Below are 27,382 nucleotides of genomic sequence, written 5' to 3'. Positions count from 1 at the left end.
AGACATTTTATTTACTTAGATTACAGATCCTGTTCTATAACCTTTGTCTGCCAGCCTTGGAGCCTTTTAGATATGTGGACTGTGAGCCAGGGCTTGTACAGGAATATAGCTATTTTCTCATCAGTGTTTGTAACAGATGGGACGTATACAGCAATTCTCTAGGCATTAGTACATTTATTGCAGCAAATAACAATGCAGCATTATGGGTGCACGGTACCAAGGCAAAGCGTAGCCGCCCGGAACGCTGGGTACAATGGGTACTGGTATGCAGTCGGGAAGTCGGCTAACCTAATGCCGACAGCTGGCTTCCCGACTGCTTAATCCTGGCGAGGGTTAAATGACAGGTGTCTAAATCTAGACACCTGTCATTTTACCGATGTCGGGAGACCGGTGCCCGGCATCCCGATCGAAGGGACGCCGGGCACTGACAGCCGCGGGGGGGAGGGTTAGGTTTAGGGTTCCCGGGGGGGGGGATCCTGGGGTTAAGCACCCTGCCAGGTTAGGGTTAGGCACACCCGGGGGGGGATTAGGGTTAGGCACTTGTGGGGAAGGTTAGGGTTAGGCACCCCAAAGGGAGGGTTAGGGGGTAGAAATAGGTTAGTCAATACTTACCTTAGGACGATCGGGATTTCCTCCTCTGCCGGGATTCCAATCATACCGATTCCTGGGTACTAACCCCATTTCCTCCTCACATACAGATTACAGACATCCCATTCTGGAAACTAGTACCTTCTACATTGCACATTATCCTTATCCAAAACATAGCTCACTACGCCGAGCATTTGCGGGTGGATTTGGTGACAAGGAGTGTCTCTCATTTCGTCATCTTGGTAGTGGCAACAGGTGGCTTTTTAAATAAATGTGTCTCCGTATTTGTGAAGACTGTGGGAAGCAATGATGCTACTGTAACGTAGGAACCACCAGCCCATGCATCACAAGCAGAATACACCTTTAAGACTTACATTAACACATTATTTTATTAAAGTATATATACCAGACAGGTATAGTTATTCAAAGACATAGCTAAGGTAATGCTTTCAAATACAGATCAACAGAGCCAGCGCTTCTCAAACTGAGTCAAGATGCACTAACAGTCCAGGATTTAAATATTTTCCATACTCTGTCATTTTGATTTAACCATTTGTGCTCAAGCATGGATATCCTTAAAACCTAGACTTTCTGGTAGTGTGTCTTGAGGACAGTGGACCTCATTCAGAGGCGGTTGCTCGGGAGCGATCGATAGCACCCAAAGTGATGGAGAATATGCAAAAAGAGCGCTCAGTGGCAACGTTCATCGTAAGTGCGGAAACACCCACAACAATGAAAGCACACCTCCTATCTCTACGGCCTAATTCAGAGTCGGTTGCAGGCGGCAACCTACGCCAGCACGATCAACACCTGTGTGATGACTCGCTCAGTAATATATGCACGCCCTTGAAACGCCCTTTTTAAGGTCAACCACGCCTGCGTCCGCACCACCACACCCCCGTTCACAAGCACCTTCCCCTGTAACCACCCACAAACGGCACGAAATGTCAATCACAGCTACAACCTCGTGACTAACGAGCAAGAGGATTGCGGTCGGATAGACAGGCTTGCGCACGCACACTGCCATGTACACGCATGCGCAGTTGAAAAAAACATTGCTCGCTACGACCAATCGCTCCGTGTTCGACCGCCTCTGAATGAGGTCCAGAGTTTGAGAAGCAGTGCTCTGAGCTATGCCTATTTCTCCATGCTGATTTGAAACAGTAAATTTAAATAAATAGGCCAACATTTTAAATCAATTGTGGTTTACATAGGTCTAAAACTTGTGGCTTTTTGCCAATGGCATTTATGAGCTAAACCAGGTGTAGCCAACCCGGTCTTCGAGAGCTACTAACAGTTCACGTTTTTCAGACACCCAGCAGGTGCACGGTTGGGTTCATTACTCACTAAAGGCCCCCATACACGGTGCGATATGCACCTTGCGATCCGACGGCCGACATATCGGGCTGTCCCCATACATGGAGCGATCGGGTGGCTGACTGCTCGATATGCCGGCACACCCCTTCCCCCTCTCGCATAGCACTGCATGGGTTCGTACATCGCATCCCCAGATCAAGTGAACATGCAGTAAGATCTGCAGGTGCGATGTACGATCCCACGGGAGCGCACACTGGCCGATATCATGCTCACACACGGTACGATATATCAGCGATATCGTACCAATCCGTCGGATCGGCTACTATATCGCACAGTGTATGAGGGTAACCCATTTTAAAAGATCCACAGGTGGAGCTAATTATTTCACTTGCTATTCTGTGAGACCTGGAAAACATGCACTGATGGTAGCTCTCGAGGACCAGGGTTGGTTACCCCTGAGATAAACAGATAATCTTTAATGTAACTCATGTGAGCATAAGGACATCTTCTAAAAGCAGCAATGGGCAATAAGCTGGTATTAAACAATATAGTAATTTGCAAAAACGTACAGGTTATGAATTTGCAGAGAACGCTGTATGCTGCAGTTTACCCTGCTACCATGGAACCGCTCTTAAGATATTGATTTGTGGTATTATCAGAAAAAAATTATTAAAAGTTACAAATAGAAGTTGATAGAGACTACCAAACAGGAAAAAGTTGTATTTGGTGCTGTACAGTCAAACTCCATGAAACCTAAAGCTTGCATTTCATATCTTTTATCACTAGGAAGTTTTGGACACCGGGGCTTTTTCTTGCTGCTCCTACTGTGCTCTACATTGACAATGGCTAAAATGATTATTTTCTGCTGAAACAAATATATATATATATATATACACACACACACACACAAGATTAGATATCTCAAGGCATACATGGGATTTATAGCGATGGACCTCCAAATGTGGTTAGATATCATGAACCATGCAGTGATGGTCAAGAAAGTGTTAATGCATAATAAAATTTATTTTTATGCGTTAATGGTTGCCTTTGCGCACCATTGTAGTCAGCACACGTTAGGGTATAAAGAGCCTTCTGCATTGTGAAGTTTTTAAAAACAAAGTTAACATTATAAAAAACAGTCATGTGTACTACAGAATTAAAAATAGTGGGTTCTATTTTTATATGTCACCTAAATGCAGTGATGTACAGTTATTTTTTAGCTAGGACCCCAAGCGTCAGAGTGACGTTTATTCTGGATCCAAAATAAAAATTGTTCCCAATAAAAGTAATTGCATATTTGACCCTAAAAGAAAGAAAAATCACAATAGAATAATTACCATTAGATGACCATAACCTTATAAAGCAACCAGTTTCAAATACATTTTTCCTGCTTGTATCAAAGTAAAATGATACATACACACGGTCAGATTTTCCTTCAGATCTGTACAATAACGATTTTAAAAATCGTTCATATCTGAAGGAAATCTGACGTTTGTCAGATGAACGATGCGCGTTCCCGTTTGTCAGATAATAACAATATCTGACATCTGATGTGTTTGCAGTCAGATTTGGACGATTCCATTCATTTTAATACAGGCAAAATTAGTTCAAATTGTTGGTTAATCGTTCATCTGACATATCTGACCATGTGTATGCACCAAAAGTTCATTAATTAAAGTGCAGAACTGCAGCACAAAAGCAGTTGCGTTCTGTGGCACCGATTATGTATATTAGATCCTGGGGAGGAAAAGGGACGACAGTGGTTCAGTAAGAAAGGTAAAAGACTTCTCACGTGTGTAATTTTCTCTATTTCATTCTAAGTTCCCAGCAGGCCAGAGCAGGTAGAGCACTGCTTGCCCTCACAGCCATTAGACTGTCCCAACATCAGCTGTAAGATGGTGGGGCTGGCAAAAACATGGTCAAACATTGAGGTGTGTAGTTTGATCATATTTCTGCATCTAAAAGGCAAATCAGCAGCTGAAATTCATCGACCAACTTGTCGAGGTGCACAATGATAATGTCATGTCACAGAAACAGGTTTGGGTTCGCTGCACTGCTTTTGATAATAGCAGGACAGACGTTCAAGACGAGCAGCAATCAGGTTGGCCAAGCACGTCCACCACAGATGACAATTTGTGCTACATTGAAGGTCTAAGAACAGACGCATTCGAGTTAGTGATATTGCTGATGAATTGAACATCTCAGTGGGTACTGCGCACATTGTCGTTCATGAGCTACAGAAGTACATTAAAAAAAAAAAGTGTTCACGCTGGGTACTGAAGTAACGCACAGAAGTTAACAAAACCAATAGTATGGATTGTCTCTCCTGCACTTGACAAGGTACCATGAGGAGGAAGTGCAGTTCCTCCATTGTTACAGGCGATGCAATGTGGGCGTATCATGTGACATCTGATAAGCAAGCATCCATGACATGGAAACACACATCGTCCCCATCTTCAAAGAAATTCAAGACAACTCTATCAGAAAAGGTCATGGCGACTGTGTTTTGGGACCACAAAGGCGTGCTTCTTTTTGATTTCTTCACCAAGGAAGATACTAAGAATGCCGTCTGCTAATGTGACACTTTGCAACTATTTGTCCTCTGCAAGCGTCTCAAACAACCTGGGTTGCTGTGATTGCGGCACGAGAACGACAGGCCACACTCAGCCAACTGCGAGTTATTTGTTATGGCGCTACCATTGGGAGGTACTCAGGGGTGTATCTATAATTGGTGCAGGGTGTGTGGTGCACATGGCCCTCACATCCAGGGGGGGGCCCGCACCGCACATTATTTAAAACTTACCTCTCTGAGGTCCCGTGCTGGGTGTCAGCGCTGTACAAAAAGCCAGAAAAATGGCTGTCACGGCCATTCTTCCGGCGTTTTGCGCATGCACAGTAGACTACGGGCACACTCTAGTGCCCAGAGTCTACTAATGCTCCGGTAGTCGGCTGCCAGGAAGAGAGGAGGGTGCCCCGGAAGGGAAAGGCACACAGGCCCCCTTCCTCTCTAAGAGACGCCTCTGGAGGTACTGGACCATCCTCCCTAAAGCCCTGACCTGGCACAGAGTGATTTCCAGCTCTTTGGACTATTGAAGCACCTGGGTGGAAGGCAATTCACAACCAATGGTGAAGTTCAGCAAGCAGTCATGTCCTGGCTTCAGGCACTTGACATTGATTTCTTCTATGCCGGGATAGATGCCATGGTGTATCGTTGGAACAAATGCTTAGACAAGTATGGTGACTATGTATATAAATAATCTGTACATACTATTGATTAAAGGTGTATGTACGAGTTGAATACATTTACGCAATGAGAGGTCGTTACCTTATTAACTGAACCACCCTCGTAGGAAGCAGGCAAACTATATATTATGGCTTTGTACCAATAAAGCTTTACATGTAGCCCTGTCATTTGAACTGCAAATCAGCATAATGGTAGCACCATTTAAGCATATGGATCATTACTCTGACCTAGCATACCCTAATGGTGCGTACACACAGTGCAGCGGGGGGTGGGGGGTGTTGGTCGTCGGACCATCAGATAACGATTGTATCCTGATCGTACTGCATGTGTTGGATGATAGTTATCGAACATCCAACACATGCTGCAAGCGATCGCGGGTCCCTACAGTAAACAGGCTAACCTGTTCGATATCGACCAGGAATGCCTGCTTGCACGGACTACCGATGATGGTCAATAACGACCATACGTGGGCGCGCATCGACCAACGTTTGGACATTTGCAGGGGCCAGAAGCTGTCAGATTTAAACGATAACGATAGGATCGTTATCGTACAAATCTGACAGCTTATCTGAGTCCATGTAGTATGATCCACTGAAAATAATGCATGAGCTTATCAAAACACATAGATCCATTTAGTGATCATTTTAGTTGCCGTTTCCAAAAGGTTTAATGAGGTGCAGAATACAAACTTAAATTAAAGAATCCTAGTGTATAATGTGCTTCTCTGGCAATAATGTCCATTGATAGTACAGGATGGAACATGCTCTGTGCTAGTCTGGTAGATAAGGGTGTTTAGGACCCAGAGAACCTTATTACAAATGTCCCTTATGTGTAAGCAATGAAATGTAACTACCAGGCCTGATGTACTCAAGTGATTGAACTTTTTGCGTAACCCTGTTATGCAAACGGTGACCTGCAGAATATTGTTTCAACAAAGCTGCCTATTTTATCTAGTTATTTTTCTTCAATTATTCATTGTCCCGTAGAGTTTCCATCCCCCCCTTCCCCTGTGATGATATTTTGCGTATGAGTTGCAATCTGTTTCTCTGCATCTCTGAAGTGAGTAAATCAAGAAAATGTAATTTTGGTAGAATATATTGCTGCAACAGATCTTCATATGTAAAAATAAATACAAGACAACACTAGAGCAAGTCATTACAAGTTTAATGAGTTAAAAAAAAAAGAAAGTAGCACAAAGATAGATCCCTGTTCCACTCCAGCACTGCTGAAGCAAAGGCCAGGAACTCCCTCAGTGGTTTCTATCTTCACACACAATAACACCCACAAAGACATAGGTTTGTTGCAATGTCAGCCCAACATGTAAATGAATGTGAAAAACTATCCCCTTCATACAATTTCAATTCCTTTTCGACATACTATTTGTTACCAGTTATTTATATAGCACACACATATTCCAGAGCACTTTACAGAGAATATTTGGCCATTCACACAAGTCCCTGCCCCAGTGAAGCTTACAATCTATATTCCCTATCACATGCTCACACATATTCACACAAGGGATAATTTTGTTAAGGAAACTGGAGTACCCGAAGGAAAACCAAGCAAGCACAGGGAGTATATGCCCACTCGACAGAGTTAGGGCAGTAGTGGGAATTGAACCCACGACCTCAATGATGTGAGGCAGTAATGCTAACCATTACTCCATCTGTGCTTATTCAATATGGACTAGTAGGAACAGTATGCCCCATTCACTGGCACACTATGCTAAGAGACCATGGGCCTGATTCTAAGTCGCATGCAAAAGCACATAGAGCAGCGTCTATTTGCAGGTGCCTGTCTGCAACTTTATGCAAACGGCTTAGAAACTCCTTCGTCCCTTGTGTACATATGTGTGGCCAGACAAGAGATGCTCACTTTTCCTATGCAATTACGTTTGGTGTATCCTTATACACCACCATTGTTCACACCAGCCCAATAGCACAGTTTCTCAGTCTGACTACGGCCTCCTATGCTAGCTGCTGTATGTCTGGGAACGCAGCTGCTTGCATGGACATGCCTGCGACACTCCCATAATAAGCCCAATGAACAGGCCATTTCTGCATGCACTAGATGTCACATCCCAATCACCGCCGAGAACCATCGATTACTTTTCCGCCACATTTCTGATACTATTTGAATTGATTGCAACAGCAACTTTGCGCATGCACCCTGTAACACATGCGTCGTAAGGGTTCTCCATAATTTGCAGCTGCAAATAATCACTGAATGACTATTGCACTTTGCGTCATAAAGTTGCCCAGGAACGTCCACTTCACTTGTAATTAGGTAGTGGCAGCAGTGAGTGGCCTCCAGGAGTCTTGCTTACTTTTCTGGGTGCCAGACGAAGCCACTCGACATTCGGGACTCTCACAAACTTTCCAGTAGAGTAGGCACGTATGCTATGTAAGCACTGAGTTTAGTAAATCCATTATTTTGAGTCAAATGGTAAATACTGGGAACAGGTTGGGGTATAGTGGTGCTGGAAGAGTGTGGGTACTTTAAATTCCAAACAGTCGTCCAGATCCTTTCCCCGTGCCTGCCAGGCGCACTGCAGTTTGTGCACTTGTGAACAAGCCACTGGGTGAAATGCTTGTCGGCACTCACCTGCAGATACCAGTCAGTGCACATACCAGCATCCAAGGCTGGCTCTAGGGGTGTTCGACCAGTGCGGTCGAACAGGCGCGCCACCCAGAGGGCGCATCACTCCCCCACATCCCGATTTCAGCGGGACAGTAGTGTCCCGCTGTTCCACCCGTGGGCCAAAGTGGCCAGCAGGTGGTCAAATCGGGCTGTTGGGGACCCCCACCACCGCAGCTGTGCCAGACTCAGGAGTCTGAAAGGATGCTGCGCGCATGCACGCAGCCATCCATTTTATGACGGGAGAGGGCTGGGGGAAGCCCAGCTAGTTAGGCTGCCCCCCTCCAAATAACGTCACATAGAAGGCGTGACATATGGTAATAAGGCCATGCCCCCATTTTCGGTCGCAGGCGGCTTTGACAAGTGCGATGTAGAGGCGTCGTGTAAAGAGCCGGCAAAGGGTGCTCAGACCCCTGGAGCCAGCCCTGCCAGCACCAGAATACCGAGAGATTGAGTATCACTTTTCTGTTGCATCTACTACAATTTTATAAATATACTTGTTACTATATAGGAGATGCTCTGGGCTCGCTGAGACATGCACATACTATTGTCTACACCTACTTTAAAACAGGCATTGATAGAGGTGCATATATTTTTTTGGGACTCACACCCAACCCCTTCATTACATCTTATTTGGGGTATTTATATGGAGTACAGGGGTTCACTGCAAGTTTTGTACACTCCGCCATACTGGCACATGTCTGAATATCAAAATATATAGTTTTTGTTTTATTATACAATCAAAAATGGTGCATTAATTTGCTTGTTCAGGATTCTAATAGAAATTTATGTGATGCTGATATGATAAGCGACATAATGAGCAAACTTTTAAAGTGTACACTCTTTTATAATTGTTACCACAAATTTGGTAATCAGGTGCACTTTGTTTATTTCTACCATTATGATTTGAATTATCCTCAATTGGCATCTCTGTTCTACATATTACTTTTAGGTTCTGTCTTTTCAAGGGATCTCATTGGGTTGGAAGACAATAGTCTTGCACTGCATTGGTCCACTATTATCCAAAAGCACCTACCTTATCTTTCTAGTTTGAAGTGCGTCACAAGCATGCTCTCACCCCTCTGTTCACTGCAATACTTGCACACAGAAAGGCAGTAGAAACGCTCATGTATTTCACCTTACCCTTTCAGAATTACTCTCCTTACTTTTGAAAAAAGTGGTGATCAATGTACTCCTAAAGAACAATATTCTAGGTTTTATATGCCTTAGTGGGTGTTATTCATGTGCATGGTCTCTGAACTCCTTAAAGATTATATCACACACATTCCATTATTCTTAGTACAGTGCCACAATGCTCTGGCCACACACACATCTATATATCTATATATCTATATATATATATATATATATATATAGAACAAGGGTACTGTTAATAGCGCTACACCAAGAATTATCTGTGTTTAAGTCCTTTAAAATTAATTCTTCCAAAAATACACTCCCCGTGTGACAGGTGGCCGCCAATTTTCTCCTGAGAGACTGTTGTTGTATCATCTCCAATAGTAGTAGAGTATCTAAAAAAGGAGGTGAGAAAAGGCGCTCTCTGGTGTAGTATTTTAGAAATACTTGAAATACTTATCTTGAAAATTCAAATACCTTCATCAATTAAAAAACAGGCACATCAGGGGTCTTAGTGTGGAGCCAGCGTGTACTCGTTCTCAAAAAGAATCCCAGAATCGACATTAAACTTTATCAAGTGTGCCCTCGGAATTCTGAAACAATCACTTTGGTTCCGCTCTTCCCCGTACATTCAATGGTGGAACCTCCTCACACCTCCTCTCGCCCTGCCGCATCCAAAAAGGTACTTGAAATACTTATCTTGAAAATTCAAATATTTCTAAAATACTACACCAGAGAGCGCCTTTTCTCACCTCCTTTTTTAGATATATATATATATATATATATATATATATATATATATATATATATAAATTTGTCCTAGAGGGGCACTAGGTGAATATTAGCAGCAGTATTTTATTAGTTACTGAAGAATATAATGAATTTTGATAAATAAGAGTAGAAACCCAAGACTAGCAGCACAGTCAGCAAGGCTGGGTTGTTCTATTTGTTTTCAATAGAATATCATTGTTCTCAGACAAAAAAAAACCAAAAATGCCACTGTAGTTGTATAGTGAAACTGAAGACTGTGACCCTTAATGTAACCCAAACACATGAGAGCAAGCTATACAAGAATAGCCACGGGCTGTCCAGTCTCCAACATGCACAGTGAGAGCTGCCACATACAACCTCTCCCCACCAACAGCTCCCACTACAGTAACAGGAAGTGTACCAGGGAGGAGGGGGACAGCAGTGACCATTAACTAGTGATACTAATGTCAGTAGTGGAGTTGTACAGCACAGGGGATAGCTGGAGTACTAATAATGCTGGTACAGCATTGTGCATTAGTTATTGGAGAACACACTAATTACTGGAAATATTCTAACAATAGTGCAACTAATAAGTAATGCATTACTTGTTGGCAGAAGTAGTCATTTTACATGTTTGAAGCACTGACTCTACAGCAGTGGTCACTGCCCATCAACACACATTTTTAAAAACTCTACCATACAATCTCTAGTTTCAATTAAATTTGGTATAATATATGCTGCATCAGGTGGAAAGAAAACTCCCCAAATAAGTTGATAAGTACACTGGTTTTGACACTATATGCCTTTAAAGCTGCAATTTAATGAAATATTGGCTATTAACATTTTTTATACTGCATTTGCAGCTCACACAATTGAGCTAGAGAGTTGGGCAAGGTCTCATTTTAAACCTCTTTACAGGCTTTCCTGTTATATACTGCTGTGCTATGTTTCAATATAAATGAAAAACATTTCAAAATCTTGATTCTCTCACAGCCAATTTTTTATAAAATTTTGAAAAACCTCAAAACATGTTTCACACTATTGTTAATAAATCCCCAAAGTTTTATTTTGGGTTCATCTGCTACAAGAAGTTTCACTTTGGACTGTTTATTTTAACAAAGAAAATGAGAACTATATAGGCCTGTTAATTACTTTTAATGAATCTCCTTAAACAATCCATTTGCTGTATATTATGCATAATGACAGTATGTTGATACTAAAATAAAAATTTCATGATAATTTAGAAATGAATGAAAGCTTACTACAGATCATTACCATTTGGTGGTGGTGCTGCTCTGGATGGATACAACACCCATATGATAGTCAGATTTTGAAGCTGGGTATACACTAGACAATATGTTGCCCGATTCGGCAGATAGGGACAATATTTCATCCATGTCAGTAAGTGTGTATGCCCTATGACCATCTCGGTCATAGTGCTATGAACGCCGCATGTGGTTGTTCATCACATTGACAGATCGAGCCCACATGCTGCTCAATCTGTCAATTACTCCATGCTGGTGAATGACATCTTGCAGTCGTTCACCAGGTCGTGAGGTGTCAAGCGACCTCACGATAGGTCGTTCATTGAATCATGCGTCAGCCGGGTACACACATTGTCTAGAGTGTACCCAGCGTTACACCACATCAACTTTTTGACTGGGCAAAGGTTAACATTACAGGAATGCATTTTACTTTCTCAACACAAGAACATATGGAGACAGCAATATTTCTGAACAATCACTTGAAACACAGTAACAATTTCTGGGACCCTGAAATCCCATACTTACATACCTGCAGCATCCACAACAAAAATCTTTGTTAAGAAGTTTTCCTTCTCAAAAAATTAATTGAAACAGACTGACAACATCCCAAGAAAACCTCACACTTTGACATCAGACGGTATGTAACTGCTGTCTATGACAACAAATGGTGGCTCATTTATTCGGGAGAAAGATGAAAACATCAATGAAGTGAAAATGACATTTCTCCCTCTAGCTGGTCCATCACAATCTTTTTCACACCCAAGGAAGCCGGATGTTTTATGGATTTCTATTGTAGATGTTCTGTGTAAGGTGAATCTGTTAACTCCCACTGGTTGAATGTACACCCTTTCTGAAATGGAAATACTAAAACAAACTGAAAACTCCTGTAGCAGATTATCCTATCATGATCCAAAAATAATACGGGATTTATTATCAGTGTGAACAAATTGTTTTCTCACAATTTAAACAAAAAAACAAAAACAAACATACACAAAAAATATAAAAGCTTGCAAATGAGAAATGTTTTAAATTTACTTCTGTTATATATCATATGAAAGCCCATTTTAAAAAAAAAGCCAATTTTTTGTTAAAATATTGCAGCTTTAAAAAGGCATACAACTTTAAAACCAGTGTACAGCCATGGCCAAAAGTTTTGAGAATGACACACGTATTGGTTCACACAGTTTGCTGCTTGTGTTTTTAGACCTTTTTGTCAGATGTTACTATGGTATACTGAAGTAAAATTACAAGCATTTCACAAGTGTCAAAAGGTTTTATTGACAATTACATAAAGTTTATGCAAAGAGTCAATACAGTGTTGGCCCTTCTTTTTCAAAAAATCTGCAATTCACCCTTGCATGCTATCAAACAAATTATGGGCCACATACTGAATGATGGCCGCCCATTCTTGCCTAATCAATGCTTGGAGTTTGTCAATGTGTGGGCTTTTGTTTGTCCACCCGCCTTGAGGATTGACCACAAGTTCTCAATGGGATTATGGTCTGGGAAGTTTCCTGGCCATGGACCCCAAATTTTCGATGTTTTGTTCCCCAAGCCACTTAGTTATCACTTTTGCCTTATGGCAAGGTGCTCCATCATGCTGGAAAAGGCATTGCTCATCACCAAACTGTTCTCCATCCTCAAGGCGGGTGGACAAACAAAAGCCCACACATTCTGACAAACTCCAAGCATTGATTAGGCAAGAATGGGCAGCCAACATTCAGTATGTGGCACATAATTTGTTTGACAGCATGCCAGGGCGAATTGCAGGGGTCTTGAAAAAGAAGGGTCAACACTGCAAATATTGACTTTTTGCATAAACTTAATATAATTGTCAATAAAATCCTTTGATACTTGTAATTTTACTTCAGTATACCATAGTAACATCTGACAAAAAGGTCTAAAAACACTGAAGCAGCAAACTTTGTGAAAACCAATACTTGTGTCATTCTCAAAACTTTTGGCCATGGCTGTACATAGCCTAAGATTTTTACGTTTTCCTCACACCCATCAATGTGAAATTTTTTTTATTACAATATGAAATGGTCAGTTTGAAACCCTGTGTCGATTTGGTATGAAAGAACCTGTCCCAACAGATGGCACCTTGCAGCAGACAGAAAGGCCACACAGAAGCTCCCAAAACAGATAGTGCTTTTGTCAGGCTTCTACACCATGAGAATCTGCCAGAGAGGACATTTTTGAGGAATGGGACACATCCTCCCCTTTCCAGCTACACAGGGTCCTTGCTGGACTAGTTCTTCTGTTTCAGCAAAGGCTACAGCATCAAGAGAGGGGATCAGACAGTGGAGCTTCTCCAGTATGTTCCCATCCCTGAGGAAGACCAAGAATAGGAAAAAAGAAAGTGCCCGCACTTGTCAAACACCTATTATACCCCAATGTGTTCCCAGTGTCCCAATGGTATGAACAATTTTTAAATATTAAAAACAAGCATTTGAGTCTAGAGTGAATATCAAATGCATTACAGGTTGAGTCTCCCATATCCTAATATTCCGAAATACAGAATTATTTTGGCATGACAGATAATGAAACCTTTGATTTTTGATGGTTCAATGTACACAAACTTTCGCTAAGGCACAAATTAAAAATATTGTATAAAATGACCTTCAGGCTATGTGTATAAGGTATATATGAAACAGATTAATTTCATTTCTGTATACAAACTTTGTGTGAGCCACACAATTATCGAAAATATTGTATAAAATGACCTGCAGGCTGTGTATATATAACACAAATGCATTCTGTGTGTATATTTGGGTCCCATTCCTAAGATATTTCATTAGGATATGCAATTATTCCAAAATATGGAATATTCGTTATCCAACATACCCCTGGTCCCAAGCATTTTGTACTTTCTGCAGGTCATCTTACAAACTTTAAAAAAAAAAAAAAAAAATTGGCACATTACAGATACCCCAAATTTATTTTGGTTAAAGTGAAGTTTTAGGAATTTAGTGTAATCACTGTAAGGACGACTCAATGCTCCTTTTATTTGTATTAGTAGGACGGGATGTGGTTAATTTACCGCCGGCCATCGGAATACCGACCCCGGACTAAAGATAGGCCTTGAAATGTCGACACTTATCTTTAGCCCCACACCTAAATCCCGATGACCAGTATACTGAACGAGGTAAGCCAGAGACAGTTTAGGTTGTGGCTGTGTGGGGGGAGGGGGTTTAGGGTTAGGCACCCACTGGGAAGGGTTAGGCTAGGGTAAGTTAACCCCAGGGAGGTTTAGGGTTAAAGGAGGGGGGGGGGGGGTGCTTCGGGGGGAGGAGAGAGGGGGGGGCGTTAGGGTACTTACATGCCCCTGTCAGGCTTCCGGCATCGGTATGAGAACCGGCGGCTATTCAGCAGTCGGTATTTCATACATATTCACCAGGACAAACAGATGCATCATTTAAGTTTATAATGACACCTCTAGATGTTTACAAGCATTGAGTTACATAAACATGCTAGCTTGGTCACCAGGCCTTAACCTCATGTATCAAGCACCAATTGTACATAAGATTAAATCTCATGCCTTCTTACCTTTGTGGGGAGATTCAACTATACACCATGTTTAATTGGCAGGAAAATCTTACTAATTTTTTGCCCATACCACATAAAGCTGCTATCGAAATCTAGCAAGGATCTACTTGCAATGTGCGTAGACAGCACCTTGTGCTTAACTGGATCTCTCCCTTTGTTAATAATGTCTCCTTTTAGTATGGTCTCTTTTTTCCCCAAACTAAAAATACTATTAAATATGACGGGGCTACATAAAAATAAAGAAATATTAAAATTGTCCAGTATGGTTTCCAAAGATTTCCATACTGACCCCTACCTCCAATGCTAGCTGATCACAAACCATCTGTAAACTTTTCATAGGTTCTGTATACTGAGACAAAAATATGAGATATGGTAAGAACTTACCCTTGTTATCTCTATTTCTACGAAGTCCATAGGGTTCCACAGGATACCTTGGGGTATAGGTGTGACGTCAGTCGCAGGGCACCAAAGAGTTAAGCTTTCAGCCTCCCAGGATGCACTAGGTCCCCCTCCTATACCCCGCCCCCGAGCCAAGGCACCTCAGTTAGTTACCAAGCCATAGGCCGGAGGAGGAGAAGGAAGAGAGAGAACAAAGATCTGGACACATACAAGAATCACATTCTCACCAGAGGGAGACGGAAAACCGGTGACCAGAGCAAAGCCCATCTGCAGCACAGGTGCGACAGGGCGGGAGTCCTGTGGAACCCTATGGACTTCGTAGAAATAGAGATAACAAGGGTAAGTTCTTACCATATCTCATATTTTCTACTTCAGGGTCCATAGGGTATCCACAGGATACCTTGGGGATGTCCCAAAGCAGTATCCTTTAAGGGTGGGGACGCTCCTGTGCAGAAAGGAGAAACCGCCGCCCGAAGGAAGCATCCTGAGAGGCGAAGGTGTCAAACCTGTAATACCTCACGAAGGTATGGACAGAAGACCACGTAGCAGCCTTGCAGATCTGAACTGCCGAGGCACCACGTCGAGCTGCCCACGAAGGACCCACAGACCTAGTGGAATGAGCCTTCAGAGAAGGAGGGACCGGTAGGCCTTCATGAAGATAAGCTTCAGAAATAGCCATACGGATCCAGGCTGCCAAAGTTTGCTTTGAAGCAGGCCAACCCTTTTTACGGAAGCCAAAGAGGACAAACAAAGCGTCCGACTTCCTAAACGAAGAAGTGCGGTCAACATAAGTCCTTAAGGCCCGCACAACATCCAAAGAGGCCTCACCCACGGAAAGACCCGGTGAGTTAAAGGCCGGAACAACTATTTCCTCGTTAATATGAAACTGGGAAACAACTTTGGGAAGAAACTCGGGCCGAGTGCGGAGCACTGCCCTGTTCCCATAAAAAACCAAGAAAGGGGGTCTACAAGAAAGAGCCCCTAACTCAGAAACACGTCTGGCCGAAGCAATGGCCAGAAGGAAAACAGTCTTAGCTGTTAGCCATTTAAGATCCACTGAGCCCAGTGGTTCAAACGGCGGTCCTTGGAGAGCCCTCAGGACCACAGCCAAATCCCAAGGCGCCACAGGTGGAACAAAGGGCGGCTGAATGCGGAGAACACCCTGCATAAAGGTGCGCACATCCGGGATTGTAGCAATCCTACGGTGAAACCAGACAGATAGGGCCGAAACCTGTACCTTCAAAGAAGCAAGGCGAAGCCCATGATCTAGTCCCGCTTGCAGGAAGGCGAGAATCCGAGACAGACGAAACTCCCGCGGTGCATAACCTCTCGGTCGACACCACTGGAAGAACGTATGCCACACGCGATGGTATATCCTCGCGGAAGACGGTTTCCGAGCTCGTAACATGGTACGCACCACAGAGCTGGAAAACCCCCGGGACCTCAGCATGGCCGTCTCAACAGCCACGCCATCAAAGACAGCCGAGTTAGGTCCGGGTGAAGGCAAGGACCCTGAGACAGAAGGTCCGGTCGTAGCGGCAACCGCAGAGGAATGTCCACGGACAGACCCTGAAGGTCTGAGAACCAGTGCCGTCTGGGCCACGCGGGAGCTATCAACAGGAGCGTCCCTCCTTCCTGTTTGAATTTCCGGATTACCCGTGGAAGAAGGGAGACCGGAGGGAACAGGTATGCGAACCGGAACGTCCACCGGACGGACAGAGCATCCACCAGAGACGCCCCTTCGTCTCTTGTGCGAGACCCGTACACCGGCAACTTGTTGTTGTGCCGGGACGCCATGAGGTCGATTTCTGGAAGACCCCACCTGTCCACCAGTAGTTGAAAAACGTCCGGGTGCAGGGACCATTCCCCCGGATGAACGTCCTGGCGACTTAGAAAGTCCGCCTCCCAATTGAGCACTCCCGGGATGAAAACCGCTGATATGGCCGGAAGATTGCGCTCCGCCCAAACCAGGATCCGAGAGACCTCTACGAGAGCCGCCCGACTGCGAGTTCCTCCTTGCCTGTTTATGTAGGCCACGGTGGTAGCGTTGTCCGACTGGACCTGCACCGGGCGACCCTGGAGAAACCGCTGTGCCTGCTGGAGAGCATTGAAGACCGCACGGAGTTCCAAGATATTTATTGGAAGCTCCGCTTCTGTCGGCGTCCACCTGCCCTGGAACAAGTGTGGACCCGAAACTGCTCCCCAGCCCCGAAGACTGGCGTCCGTTGTCAACAGGACCCAATTTGGAACCCAGAACGGACGTCCCTTGTTGAGGTGGGTCGTCTGTAACCACCACGTAAGGGACAGGCGAACCTCCTGGGTGAGCACAATCGTCTGGGACTTCAGAGACTGAGTCAGCCCGTTCCACTTGGACAGGATCAGGTGCTGCAGAGGTCTGGAGTGAAACTGGGCGTATTCCACCATGTCGAACACCGACACCATGGAGCCCAGTAACCTCATCGCCGAGTGTAAGGACACCCGGCGGCTGTGCAGACAACTGCGCACCCTTGACTGTAAAGCAGAGATCTTGTCCTCCGTCACGAAGATCCTTTGCTGTCCCGAGTCCAATAAGGCTCCAAGATGCAGAATCCTCCGAGACGGGATTAGAGTGGACTTCTGCCAGTTGATTAGCCAGCCGTGCCGTTGCAGCAGTGCAATGGTCAGGTCCAAGTGGCGTAACAGGAGCTCTGGAGATCCTGCCACCAATAACAGGTCGTCCAAATACGGCAACATGCGGACTCCCTGCAGCCGCAGAGAAGCCGCCATGACCGCCATCACCTTGGTGAAAACACGTGGTGCTGTTGCCAGGCCAAAAGGTAACGCCCGAAACTGGAAGTGGTCGCTGCTGATTGCAAACCTGAGGAACTGTTGATGGCGCCAAAGAATAGGGACATGCAGGTAAGCGTCCTGTATGTCCAATGACACCAAGTAGTCCCCAGGTTCCAGCGCCAGAATGATGGACCGTAGGGTCTCCATCCGAAACTTCGGGACCCGCAAAGACTTGTTGAGTGCTTTGAGGTTGAGAATCGGACGATATGACCCATTGGGTTTCTGTACCAAAAATAGATTTGAATAGAAACCCTGGCCCCTCTGGGAGAATGGAACCGCCACTATAACTCCAGCCTGGAGCATAGTGTGCAATACCTTCCGCAGCTCCGTAGCCTTGTTCCGGTCTGATGGGAGACCCGTGGTGAAGAAGCGAGCCGGGGGTCTGTGCCGGAAGGAGAGGGCGTATCCGTGGGAAACCACCTCCAGAACCCAAGTGTCTGTCGTAGTAGTCGACCAACACTGGGCGAACTGTAGCAGGCGGCCTCCCACCCTGGGATCCCCCAAAGGGAGGCCCGGACCGTCAGGCCGCAGGCTTGTCATCTGGCTTGGGGGCCGGACGTCTGGTACTCCATGCCTGCTTCCGGGGCTTGACCGATTTCTTAGGGCCAGCCTGTCGAGGAAACGACTGTGGTTTGGGCCTGCCCTGGGCCCTAGATGACCGAAAGGACGATGGTCCCGAACCAGAAGGAGCAGCGGCCGACGGGAGACAGGCAGATTTGGCTGCCGCCAGCGTGGCCACAATCTTATCCAGATCCGGACCGAAGAGAACTTCTCCGGTAAACGGCAACGCTTCCAGACCTTTCTTGGAATCTGCGTCCGCCTTCCAGGATCGCAGCCACAAGGTGCGACGAGCAGCTACCGCTGCTGAAGAAATTCTAGACACCAGAGTACTAATGTCTAGAGCCGCCTCGTTGATGTAGGTGGCCGAATCACGGAGATTGCCAATCAACTCCGCCTGATCGGCCGGACAGTCGGATTCAAAAGAAGCCTCTAATGAATCCGCCCAGCGCTCCATCGCTCTGGCAACCCAGCAAATGGCCATAGCCGGCCGTGCTGCCCCCCCTGCAAGGGAATAAGCGGACTTCAGGCAGATTTCTACCTTGCGGTCCGTAGCATCCTTAAGGGAGGACATGGATGGCATCGGCAATGTGGCACTACGGACAAGACGGGTCACGTGAGAATCCACCTGTGGAGGGGATTCCCACTTCGCAAAATAATTATCCGCGAACGGATAAGCCACCGCCAGGCGTCTCTGCGGCTGGTATCTTTTGCCAGGTTGTTTCCACGCCTCCTCTAAATGGTCCACCAACTGACCCAAAAGAGGAAAGACTGTGGCATCGCCCTTCACATCTTTGAAAAAGGCATACTTAGATTTAGCCGCTGGGGGAACTTCGTCCTCAATCACCAAGGCTGTGCGGACCGCCCGAATAAGTCCAGGAATATATACTTTGGACTTAGCATCAGCGTCCTTAGTATGGAGAGGTTCCTGATCGTAAGGATCTAGAATCTCCCCATCATCAGACGTCCCTTCGTCATCCTCATAAGGAGCGGACAGAGACGCCACCGGCCTTTTATGAGACCGCATCACAGACTCCCCTTGCAACACATCCGACAAGTGCTGTACAGAACTCGTCAGGGAGTTAACCCACGCTGGCTCCTGAGAACCCGGGAGCGGGGAAATAGGGAGACTGTGGGGTACCACCAATTGTCGTGGGAACCCCTGCATGGGTGACGACACCACAGACTGCTGGGACAAACCCATCGGAGTAAACGCGGGCTGCGGAGCTAACTGGCCCACTAAAGCTGTTAACGCCTGAGCGAAACAAGCCCAGGGCGGCTCCTGTACCGGTGCTGTAACCATAATAGGCCGCGCCATGGACAAACACTGCCGGCAAAGGCCCTCCGCGCTACCCTCCCCCTCCGCTAACGGTACTTTGCACGTGGTACACTGTAGCCGGAGGGGAAAATCACTTTCAGACATGATGGCACCACGTATGTGACCTCTCTCACCAATTAAGTATTAAATAGGCGAGAGACCACCCTGCAGCACCGCACCGCAAGGGCTTTAGCAGAAAGAACAGGGACAGTAATAAAGCTGACAGTTTAGAGAAGAAAAGATTACAGGCAGCAGCGCTAGCACAGTCACATACAATGCAGAAAAATAACAATTCCTGCACTAACAGCGCTGATCACTCAACTACACAGACACAGGGCCTGGTAGGACACAGCGCTGCATACACAGACCTGACCACAGCGGAGGAGAGGTATGCGGGGGGACCCAGACCACGATGCTTCCTTCCAGCGCTTCCAGCAGCGTTCACCATGCATTCTGGAGAAGATGGCCGCCGAGGAGCAGAGAGGAGGCTGGCCTGGGGGAGGAGCGCTGCCACAGGACCAGTCGGCAGCATGCAGAGAGGGCTGTGTGCAGCGGGGGAGGCGCCGGCTGTGAGACAGGGAAGGCGCGCTCCCCTGGCATGCATTTAACCCCTGGGACGCCGCAGCGCTACCGCTCTGCTGCGGTCCGCTGTCCCAGGGGGTAGTGGAAGCGCAGGTTGGTCGCCTGGCTCCACGCTGCAGCCAGTCCCCAGGGAGCCCCCTGCCTGGGGACTTAGGACCATGTGATCAGCGGGGACCCACCGCGGGACCCCGCTGCTTACCTCTGTCCCCCTTGAATCCGGCCATGGTCCGGAGCATCTGGGGTCACCGCTAGCTGTGACCCCAGACGCCCACCAGCATCCCCGGATCAGTACCGGCGTTCTGGTACCGGCGGGGTGTAGGGAAGACAGCATGGACGTCAGGACTGACTGTCCATGCTGTTCATCCAGTTGTGCAGCCACAGCTGCATGAAGAATAAGCTTCAGGGGCTCTTCTAGCCCCCACTCCAACAGGTGCACCCGACTCCGGCCGGGCACCAAACTAAACTGGGGTGCCTTGGCTCGGGGGCGGGGTATAGGAGGGGGACCTAGTGCATCCTGGGAGGCTGAAAGCTTAACTCTTTGGTGCCCTGCGACTGACGTCACACCTATACCCCAAGGTATCCTGTGGATACCCTATGGACCCTGAAGTAGAAATATATTTCTTTATAAACATGTTATATATCCGATAGGCTGAAATAATTGTGAATTAGAGCACTGACCCTAACAGACCATATAAAGCCTAATCATTTGTTTCAAATGGCAATTACCAGTTTGTTTGTTTTTGAGCCAAATAAAGCCGGCCATACACTGTGCGATAGGCACCGCGATGGGGATCCAACGTCCGACATATCGAACAGTACCCACACACGGCGCGCTCGGGTGGCCGACTGCCAGATGTACCGGCTGCCCCTCCCCTAGCTGCATAGGATCGCACATCGCATCCCCTGATCGACTGAACATGCAGTAAGATCAGGGGGTGCAATGTACAACCCCATGGGTGCACGCTCAATTCGACATCAGACCCATACACTGTGCGATATAGCAGCCAAATCGTACCAATCTGTCGGATCGGCTGCTTTATCGCACCATGTATGTGCTGCTTTAGGGCCTAATTCAGCATTGCGCGTGCGCAGGACCAGTTATGCAAATGTGAAGAACGGATCCTGCGTGATCGCACACAGACCCTTCTATGCCTCTGACTGATTGGTAGACTGAGGCATTTAAGGGGCAGCCTATGTTCCCAGAAACGGGGGAGTGTGTCCCGTTTTCCGGGAGTGTCAAGGTCAGGGGCTGCGTCCACAGACGCAGTTTCCTGGCCTCGCAAGCCGACAAGCCAGAGTAAACAGGCTTACTCAGCTGGACGGCGGCCTGGCGCCATCCACCATTGCAGCAGATGGTCATCCCAACCTGCGACCTCAGTCGCAGTGCTGGTATCGCAAATGCAGCAGAGAGTGTCCTACAGCACCTGCTGCATTTGTATGTTTGCAAATACAGAATCGCAAAGCTGCTTGCGTGCAGCTTTGCAATTCCATCAGATACGGAATCAGCCCCTTAGATCCTATGATACAGCCCAGCGCTCACTCAAAAGCAATAAGAAAGTAAATGCCCTGGTGTCCTGTCCTACACAGATAGGTCATGTGCAAGATGCAGATTCCAAAATAAAGCTTCTCCATCAAGCTGTAGGCATACACTTACTGTTACACAACACAGTTCGTCTTTTTCCACCTGCAAGTTAGAAAAATATAAAAATAAAAGTTAAGTCTCTTAAGATTTCATATGGAACCTAAAGTTAGCAAGTGAACATATATTTATATAATACTAATTTCACAGGACTGATTTAACAGCAGCGCACCAACTGCCAACTCCATGCAGACATGTGAAAAGTCATTCGATAAAATAGTGTGATAACAGTAAATAGAATATTTAAATTGTATATTCATATGCTTGATGAAGACATTAGGAGTATGGGACAAGTTTATTTTAAGCCATTCATTGGCTTGGGGAAAAAGCATTCATCCACTAAATGTTTTAAAACATATTGCCCAGCAATACGGAGACCCGAGACCACACACACACAAGGGTTCTCTGCGCCAAGTGGGCCTGTTTATTTAGCACTCCGGTTTGAGGAAAACCAACAGGCATCAGATTCCCTTTGTAATTAGGAGTGCATAAGCTTAAAACCATGTGTTAGCAGACACTGTACAGCCGTTAGAAATCAACAACTAGAAAACACAAGACTACAGGCTCAATTCAATACAAATTAAATAGCGCCGGGAAAGAGCTCCTGGGATGCAAGCAGAAATCCGACAAAACTGCTGATGCGATGCAGTTTTCTGCCCTTACAGCATTGCGCCAGGCACTTAAGTTGGAGAATGCCGGTTCTCCTGACCAAGCACCACAGGTCCTCACACGGTATAAGGCTGGAGGAGAAAGGTATAAACCAGGATCATTTTCAAGTTTACCAGGATTTTCATCCAGCCAACTGAAGTACAAGAGGATAGCTTTGCAATATATTATACAACATGTACCTAACCACTTCCTGGCATCAGCATCATCTGGAGTGCACATTGTACATTCTCAGTCACAGTAGACATATTGGGAAGGAATCACAAATGCAGGGAGCAGAATCTGTAAGGAAAAAAAGACAAGTCAACCCCAACTAATCCTACATGAGCTGCACTGCAACATCTATTGTGCTAGAGAGATAGGCTACTCTGTGAAAACTGTGTGCAGTATCATACATGGGCATCATGCACTTGGAGAGGCCCACACCTGTTACTGCCCAGAGGGCCCTAGCGAGGGCCACCCCTGGGGGTTTTCTTTAGGTCATGGCTAGGCTGCCAGGTACACCAACCAAGAGCCTTTGCCCAGACCACATACCGCAATTACATCTACAACATGCCTCAATTCTCTGCATGGCATAGTACTAATATGTATGGAATGAAGCCACTTGCCCACATCTCTACTTATGTAGCAAATGAGGAAATTCATCAAACCTTCTAGACTGGTTGATATGGGCAACTTGTCCTCTTCTCTAATCAGCATTCATCAAGTGCATCCTATAAAATATGATAGAAGCGATGGACAGCTTCTACACAATTTAGAAGGTTTGCTACATCTCCCCCACAGTTCTTTATTACAGCTCACTTCAAGTACATAAAGCATCCAATTATACTCAGTAGCACAGATGAGTTACATTGCAGCTGAGCCATGTTCTTATTTCAGTCCAACCCTCTAGCTCTCACCTGATAGAGGGGAGATGCTACAATTAGGTGCAATGTCACAGCTGTGCAATAGAGCTGTAAAATCAGAGGCAGAGGGAACAGTGTGCATGGTGCATACACTGACAGACACCAAGGGGCTGATGTGCTCACCAGATAGGTGTATGCAGTAGCTTGCAATACCGCAGAATGCGTTATTGTGATTCACAGCAGGAACTGTTGCTTGTTAGTAGCAAATACTAACAACCCACTACATCATTCATAAACAATATACACCCATCAGCCATAAGATTAAAAACACCTGCCTAATATTCTGTAGGTCACCCTTGTGCCACTAAAACAGCTTTGACCCATTGAGAGACTCCACAATACATCTGAAGGTGTCCTGTGGTATCTGGCTCCAAGATGTTAGCAGCAGATCATTTAAGGTAAGTGGTGGGGCCTCCATGTCTCAGACTTCTTCTGCATTTGTTGGATGTGCTGGAAAAAGAAGAGTTGGGGAATTTGGACGCCAAGTCAACACCTTGTTCCTCAATCCATTCCTGAACAGTTCTTGCAGTGTGCAAGGGTGCTTTATCCTGCTGGAAAGAGGCCTCTGCCATCAGGGAATACAGTCGCCGTGAAGGGGTGTACTTGATCTGCAACAATTTTAAAGGTAGGTGGTATGTGTCAAAGTAACATCCACATGAATGCCAGGACTCAAGGTTTCCCAGCAGAACATTGAACGGAGGATCACACTGCCTCTGCTGGCTTACCTTCCTCTCAGAGTGCCCTGGTGCCATCTCTTTTCCAGGTAAAGAATGAATACGCACCTGGCCATCCACATGGTGTAGAAGAAAATACGATCAAACAAGGCCACCTTATTCCATTGCTTCATGGTCCAGGTCTGACTCTCACATGTCCATTACAGGCACTTTCGGAAATGGGCAGGGGTCAACATGGGCACTATGACTGGTCGGCAGATAGGCAGCAAGCTAGGATGTTATGACACCTTTCCATCATTGCCCGTATTGACTTTTTCAGCAATTTGTGCTGCAATAGCTCTTCTGTGTGTTCAGAACAGACAGGTTAGCCTTTGCTCCCCGCTCACATCAATGAGCTTTGAGCGTCCATGTCCCTGCCATCGGATCCCTAGTTGTCCTTCCTTAGACACTTTGGGCTATTTTACACACAATAAAACGTATGGTCTTTTTCCATTGTTTCATTTCAATGGAAGGTGCAAATACCTTAGGGCTTTCACACTGCATGAACACAGCACAGTCGCCATGTAACAGCCATGATAACCACAGTTACAGCCACGATAACCACCGACTAGTGAAAGTGACTGATCCATGGGGAAAAAAAAAAGACAAAAAACACCATGCCATCTTGGAGTTGCTCTAACCCATGTGGCATTTCCCAAATTAATTATTATTATTTCTAAACAGAGTCAGTAAAGTGATAATTCTCATGCAGTCAGAAAATGCCTATGTAGGGCACATGGCTGCATGACAAGCCGGTGACTATACAGGCAGCATATTACATCTCAGTGTACACATCACATACCCTACAGCAGTCCTCAGGATCCCACACAGGTCACATTTTCCAGGTCACCCCGCAGGGACACAGGTGCATTCATTACGCAATGACCACAGGTGGAGCTAATTATTGGACTTATGATTCTGCAAGGAGACGTGGAAAACATGCACTGTTTGGGGTTCCGACACCCGTGGACCGAGTTTCAAAACCTGTACCCTGCACTGCAGTACTAGTGAACTGCACCCCCCATCTCAGCAATACCGGAGCAGCGCAGGTCTCCGCCTCTTCTTACTATCACACAGCAGCACGGGGGGCGCATACAGCACACAGGCGGTCCCTTACCCAGCGCTAGGCACATCAGTACACGGAGGCCACTTGTTACCCGCACAGAATAAGTTCATTTCTTATATGACCACAACAGGGCCTCTCACCTTACCGGTTATGGGCTCTCTCTTGTCCGCAGCTGTGACACCAGCCGCCAACACATCATGTCCGACATAGCAATAGCACGCGTGGTAAGTGTAACCTGTGGGTGCATGACGTCAATTATTTGAATCCTATGACCCGCCCCATCTCAGCAGCTGCTCACGTTCCATGGCTGGTCACATGGTTCCGGGGGGAGGTCTCAGGCGCATTAGACGGAAGGAGGAGCCATTAGAAAATGTGTGCGCGTGGCGCCGTTTGCCTCCTGTAGGATGACGTGTAGTTATATGAGCCCGAGGGAGTCCTGTGGGGGAAGAGTATATCCCCTTCACAAGCCGTACCTGGAAGTGACGTGAGTGAGGGCGGAAGTGGAGGTTTCTGCCCACACTTTCCACGAAAATAAGAAAGTTGGCTCCTTGCGGGCTCGCCCCAAGAATATTTCCCCCTCTATGCCCATTTGGATGGTAGGGAATGACGTTGGACACTGGCAGATGATGTCATCGTACAGAAACAAAAGGGGATCTTTCAGTGTATAGATCCCCTTCAGTAGAGGTAGGGTATAGTTCCCCTTCAGATACTGTACCTGGAAGTGCCGTGAACTGAGGGCGGAAGTGCAGTTTCCTGCCCACACAGTCCAGCAAAAAAAAGAAAGTTAGCCGCTCGGCGAGCCCACTTGGATGGTAGGGAACGACGTTGGACACTGGCTGATGATGCCAGGGTCAATCTGCGGAAGGGATCTAGCTACTTCCTAGGCCACCAAGAGAAGAAGTTTGTACCCTTGCGTTGGACACTGGCTGATGACGTCAGGGTCAATCTACAGAAGGGATCTAGCTGCTTCCTAGGCCACCAAGAGAAGAAGTTTGTACCCTTGCGGGTTCTATTTGTTCGCCCGGCTTCACTCACCACAGGTTACTATTCCCACTCTATGTCCATGAGGATAGTAACTGATGACATCAGAGTACATCTACTGAAGGGGATCTATCCGCTACCGTTTAAAGTTTTGTCTAGGGTCAAGACATTCGACATCAGCTACCAGTTGAACACATTAAAATAGTCCCACTCACTACCGAGCTGTCATATACTTAGGATAGCTTAATTATTTATAGAAATCGATTTAACTGGGCTTAAGCTGGGTACACGCTTGCCGATGTGTGTACCCAGCGATGCTACGCCCGACTGTACAATATATCGGCCAGTCGGTACACACTGCACAATGTGGTGACCGACTGGCCCTACATACAGGCTTAACAGTCAACAATGAGTCAACTGATATGTTTTAAAAAAAAAATATATATATATATACATATATATATACTGTTGGCATGTGCTCCGTTTTCCTCAGTGTACAAAGGAAAAAACCACCAGATCGCACATGATTTGGCTAGCAAGTTGGGCAATGTTCTTATAGTACTGCACTCAGGTGCCGATGCAGAGTTTTGCAGAGAAATATTGCACTCTATAACAATGGACATGCTGTCTCTTACACCAAGTATAGGACAGTTAATGATGACGGCTATTTCCACACACATTTTAAGCAGTGTAATCGCATAGATGCATTGTGCGTACAACGGAGATTTACGTAAATTTGCTGTTTACGTAAATCTCAGATGTTTGCAGATCTGCTAGTAATCGCGCTGCACATGTGCAGATCTGTTTCTGCAATGTTGGTCACAGTGACCCAAATCCACAGCATGATTGACATGCTGTTGGTGTTTGTGAGTGGCGACAGGGAGCGCTTGGGAGTGTCTGGGTGTGCCGAAGCCAGTGGCACAGCTTCTCTGGCCCTGGCAGGAGATCAGAATCTGTAGTCAGCATCCCAACAGTCAGGATGCCTGGGGGTCTCAATACAGACAGCAGTATCCTGAATTTAATAAGACCATCATCTCCCCACTCTGTGCACGCGTGTGGTGGCACAAAGGGGGCACAGCTTTGCAGCCCGAACACCCAGTTTTAGTCACTCCAGAGATGCGGACTGCCCCCGGGGACCAGTCTGTGTGCAGTGCCGGCTCCCTCACTGTGTCAGGAGCCGAATGCTGCATGTAATGCTACAGTGCAGCACCCGGCTCCTGTCACTGAGGCGGAGTCTGC

General features: G+C 46.2%; 1 protein-coding gene and 1 non-coding gene across 7 annotated transcripts in view; both read right to left on the bottom strand.

Annotated features, from left to right (window-relative positions):
• The window catches only part of SLC35H1 (solute carrier family 35 member H1), a 38,704-nt gene extending 13,267 nt beyond the window's left edge, over positions 1 to 25,437 (bottom strand). For 3 of the 6 annotated variants that reach the window (XM_088481900.1, XM_088481901.1, XM_088481905.1), the window contains exons 1-2: positions 22,661 to 22,747; positions 21,828 to 21,857 (exon numbers count right to left, since the gene is read on the bottom strand). Coding sequence is in view for 2 of the 6 variants with exons in the window: in XM_088481904.1 (XP_088338030.1) it covers positions 14,783 to 14,836; positions 21,828 to 21,857; positions 22,476 to 22,552; positions 22,661 to 22,700 (201 nt within the window). In the remaining 4 variants the exon portion in view is untranslated. Of the gene's footprint in view, positions 1 to 14,782; positions 14,837 to 21,827; positions 21,858 to 22,475; positions 22,553 to 22,660; positions 22,761 to 25,307 lie in introns of those variants that run through there. The other 3 variants (XM_088481904.1, XM_088481899.1, XM_088481902.1) reach the window with 3 other exon arrangements.
• On the bottom strand, positions 22,854 to 23,008 carry LOC148512625 (small Cajal body-specific RNA 16). Its single transcript, XR_015880187.1, has one exon.
• Positions 25,438 to 27,382: the final 1,945 nt, after the last annotated feature.

The sequence above is a fragment of the Taudactylus pleione genome, unplaced genomic scaffold, assembly GCF_031769625.1.
Source record: "Taudactylus pleione unplaced genomic scaffold, aTauple2 ptg000279l, whole genome shotgun sequence".
NCBI lineage: Eukaryota > Metazoa > Chordata > Amphibia > Anura > Myobatrachidae > Taudactylus > Taudactylus pleione.
Note: the sequence above shows the minus strand (reverse complement) of the source record. Positions and strands in the feature narration are given on the sequence as shown.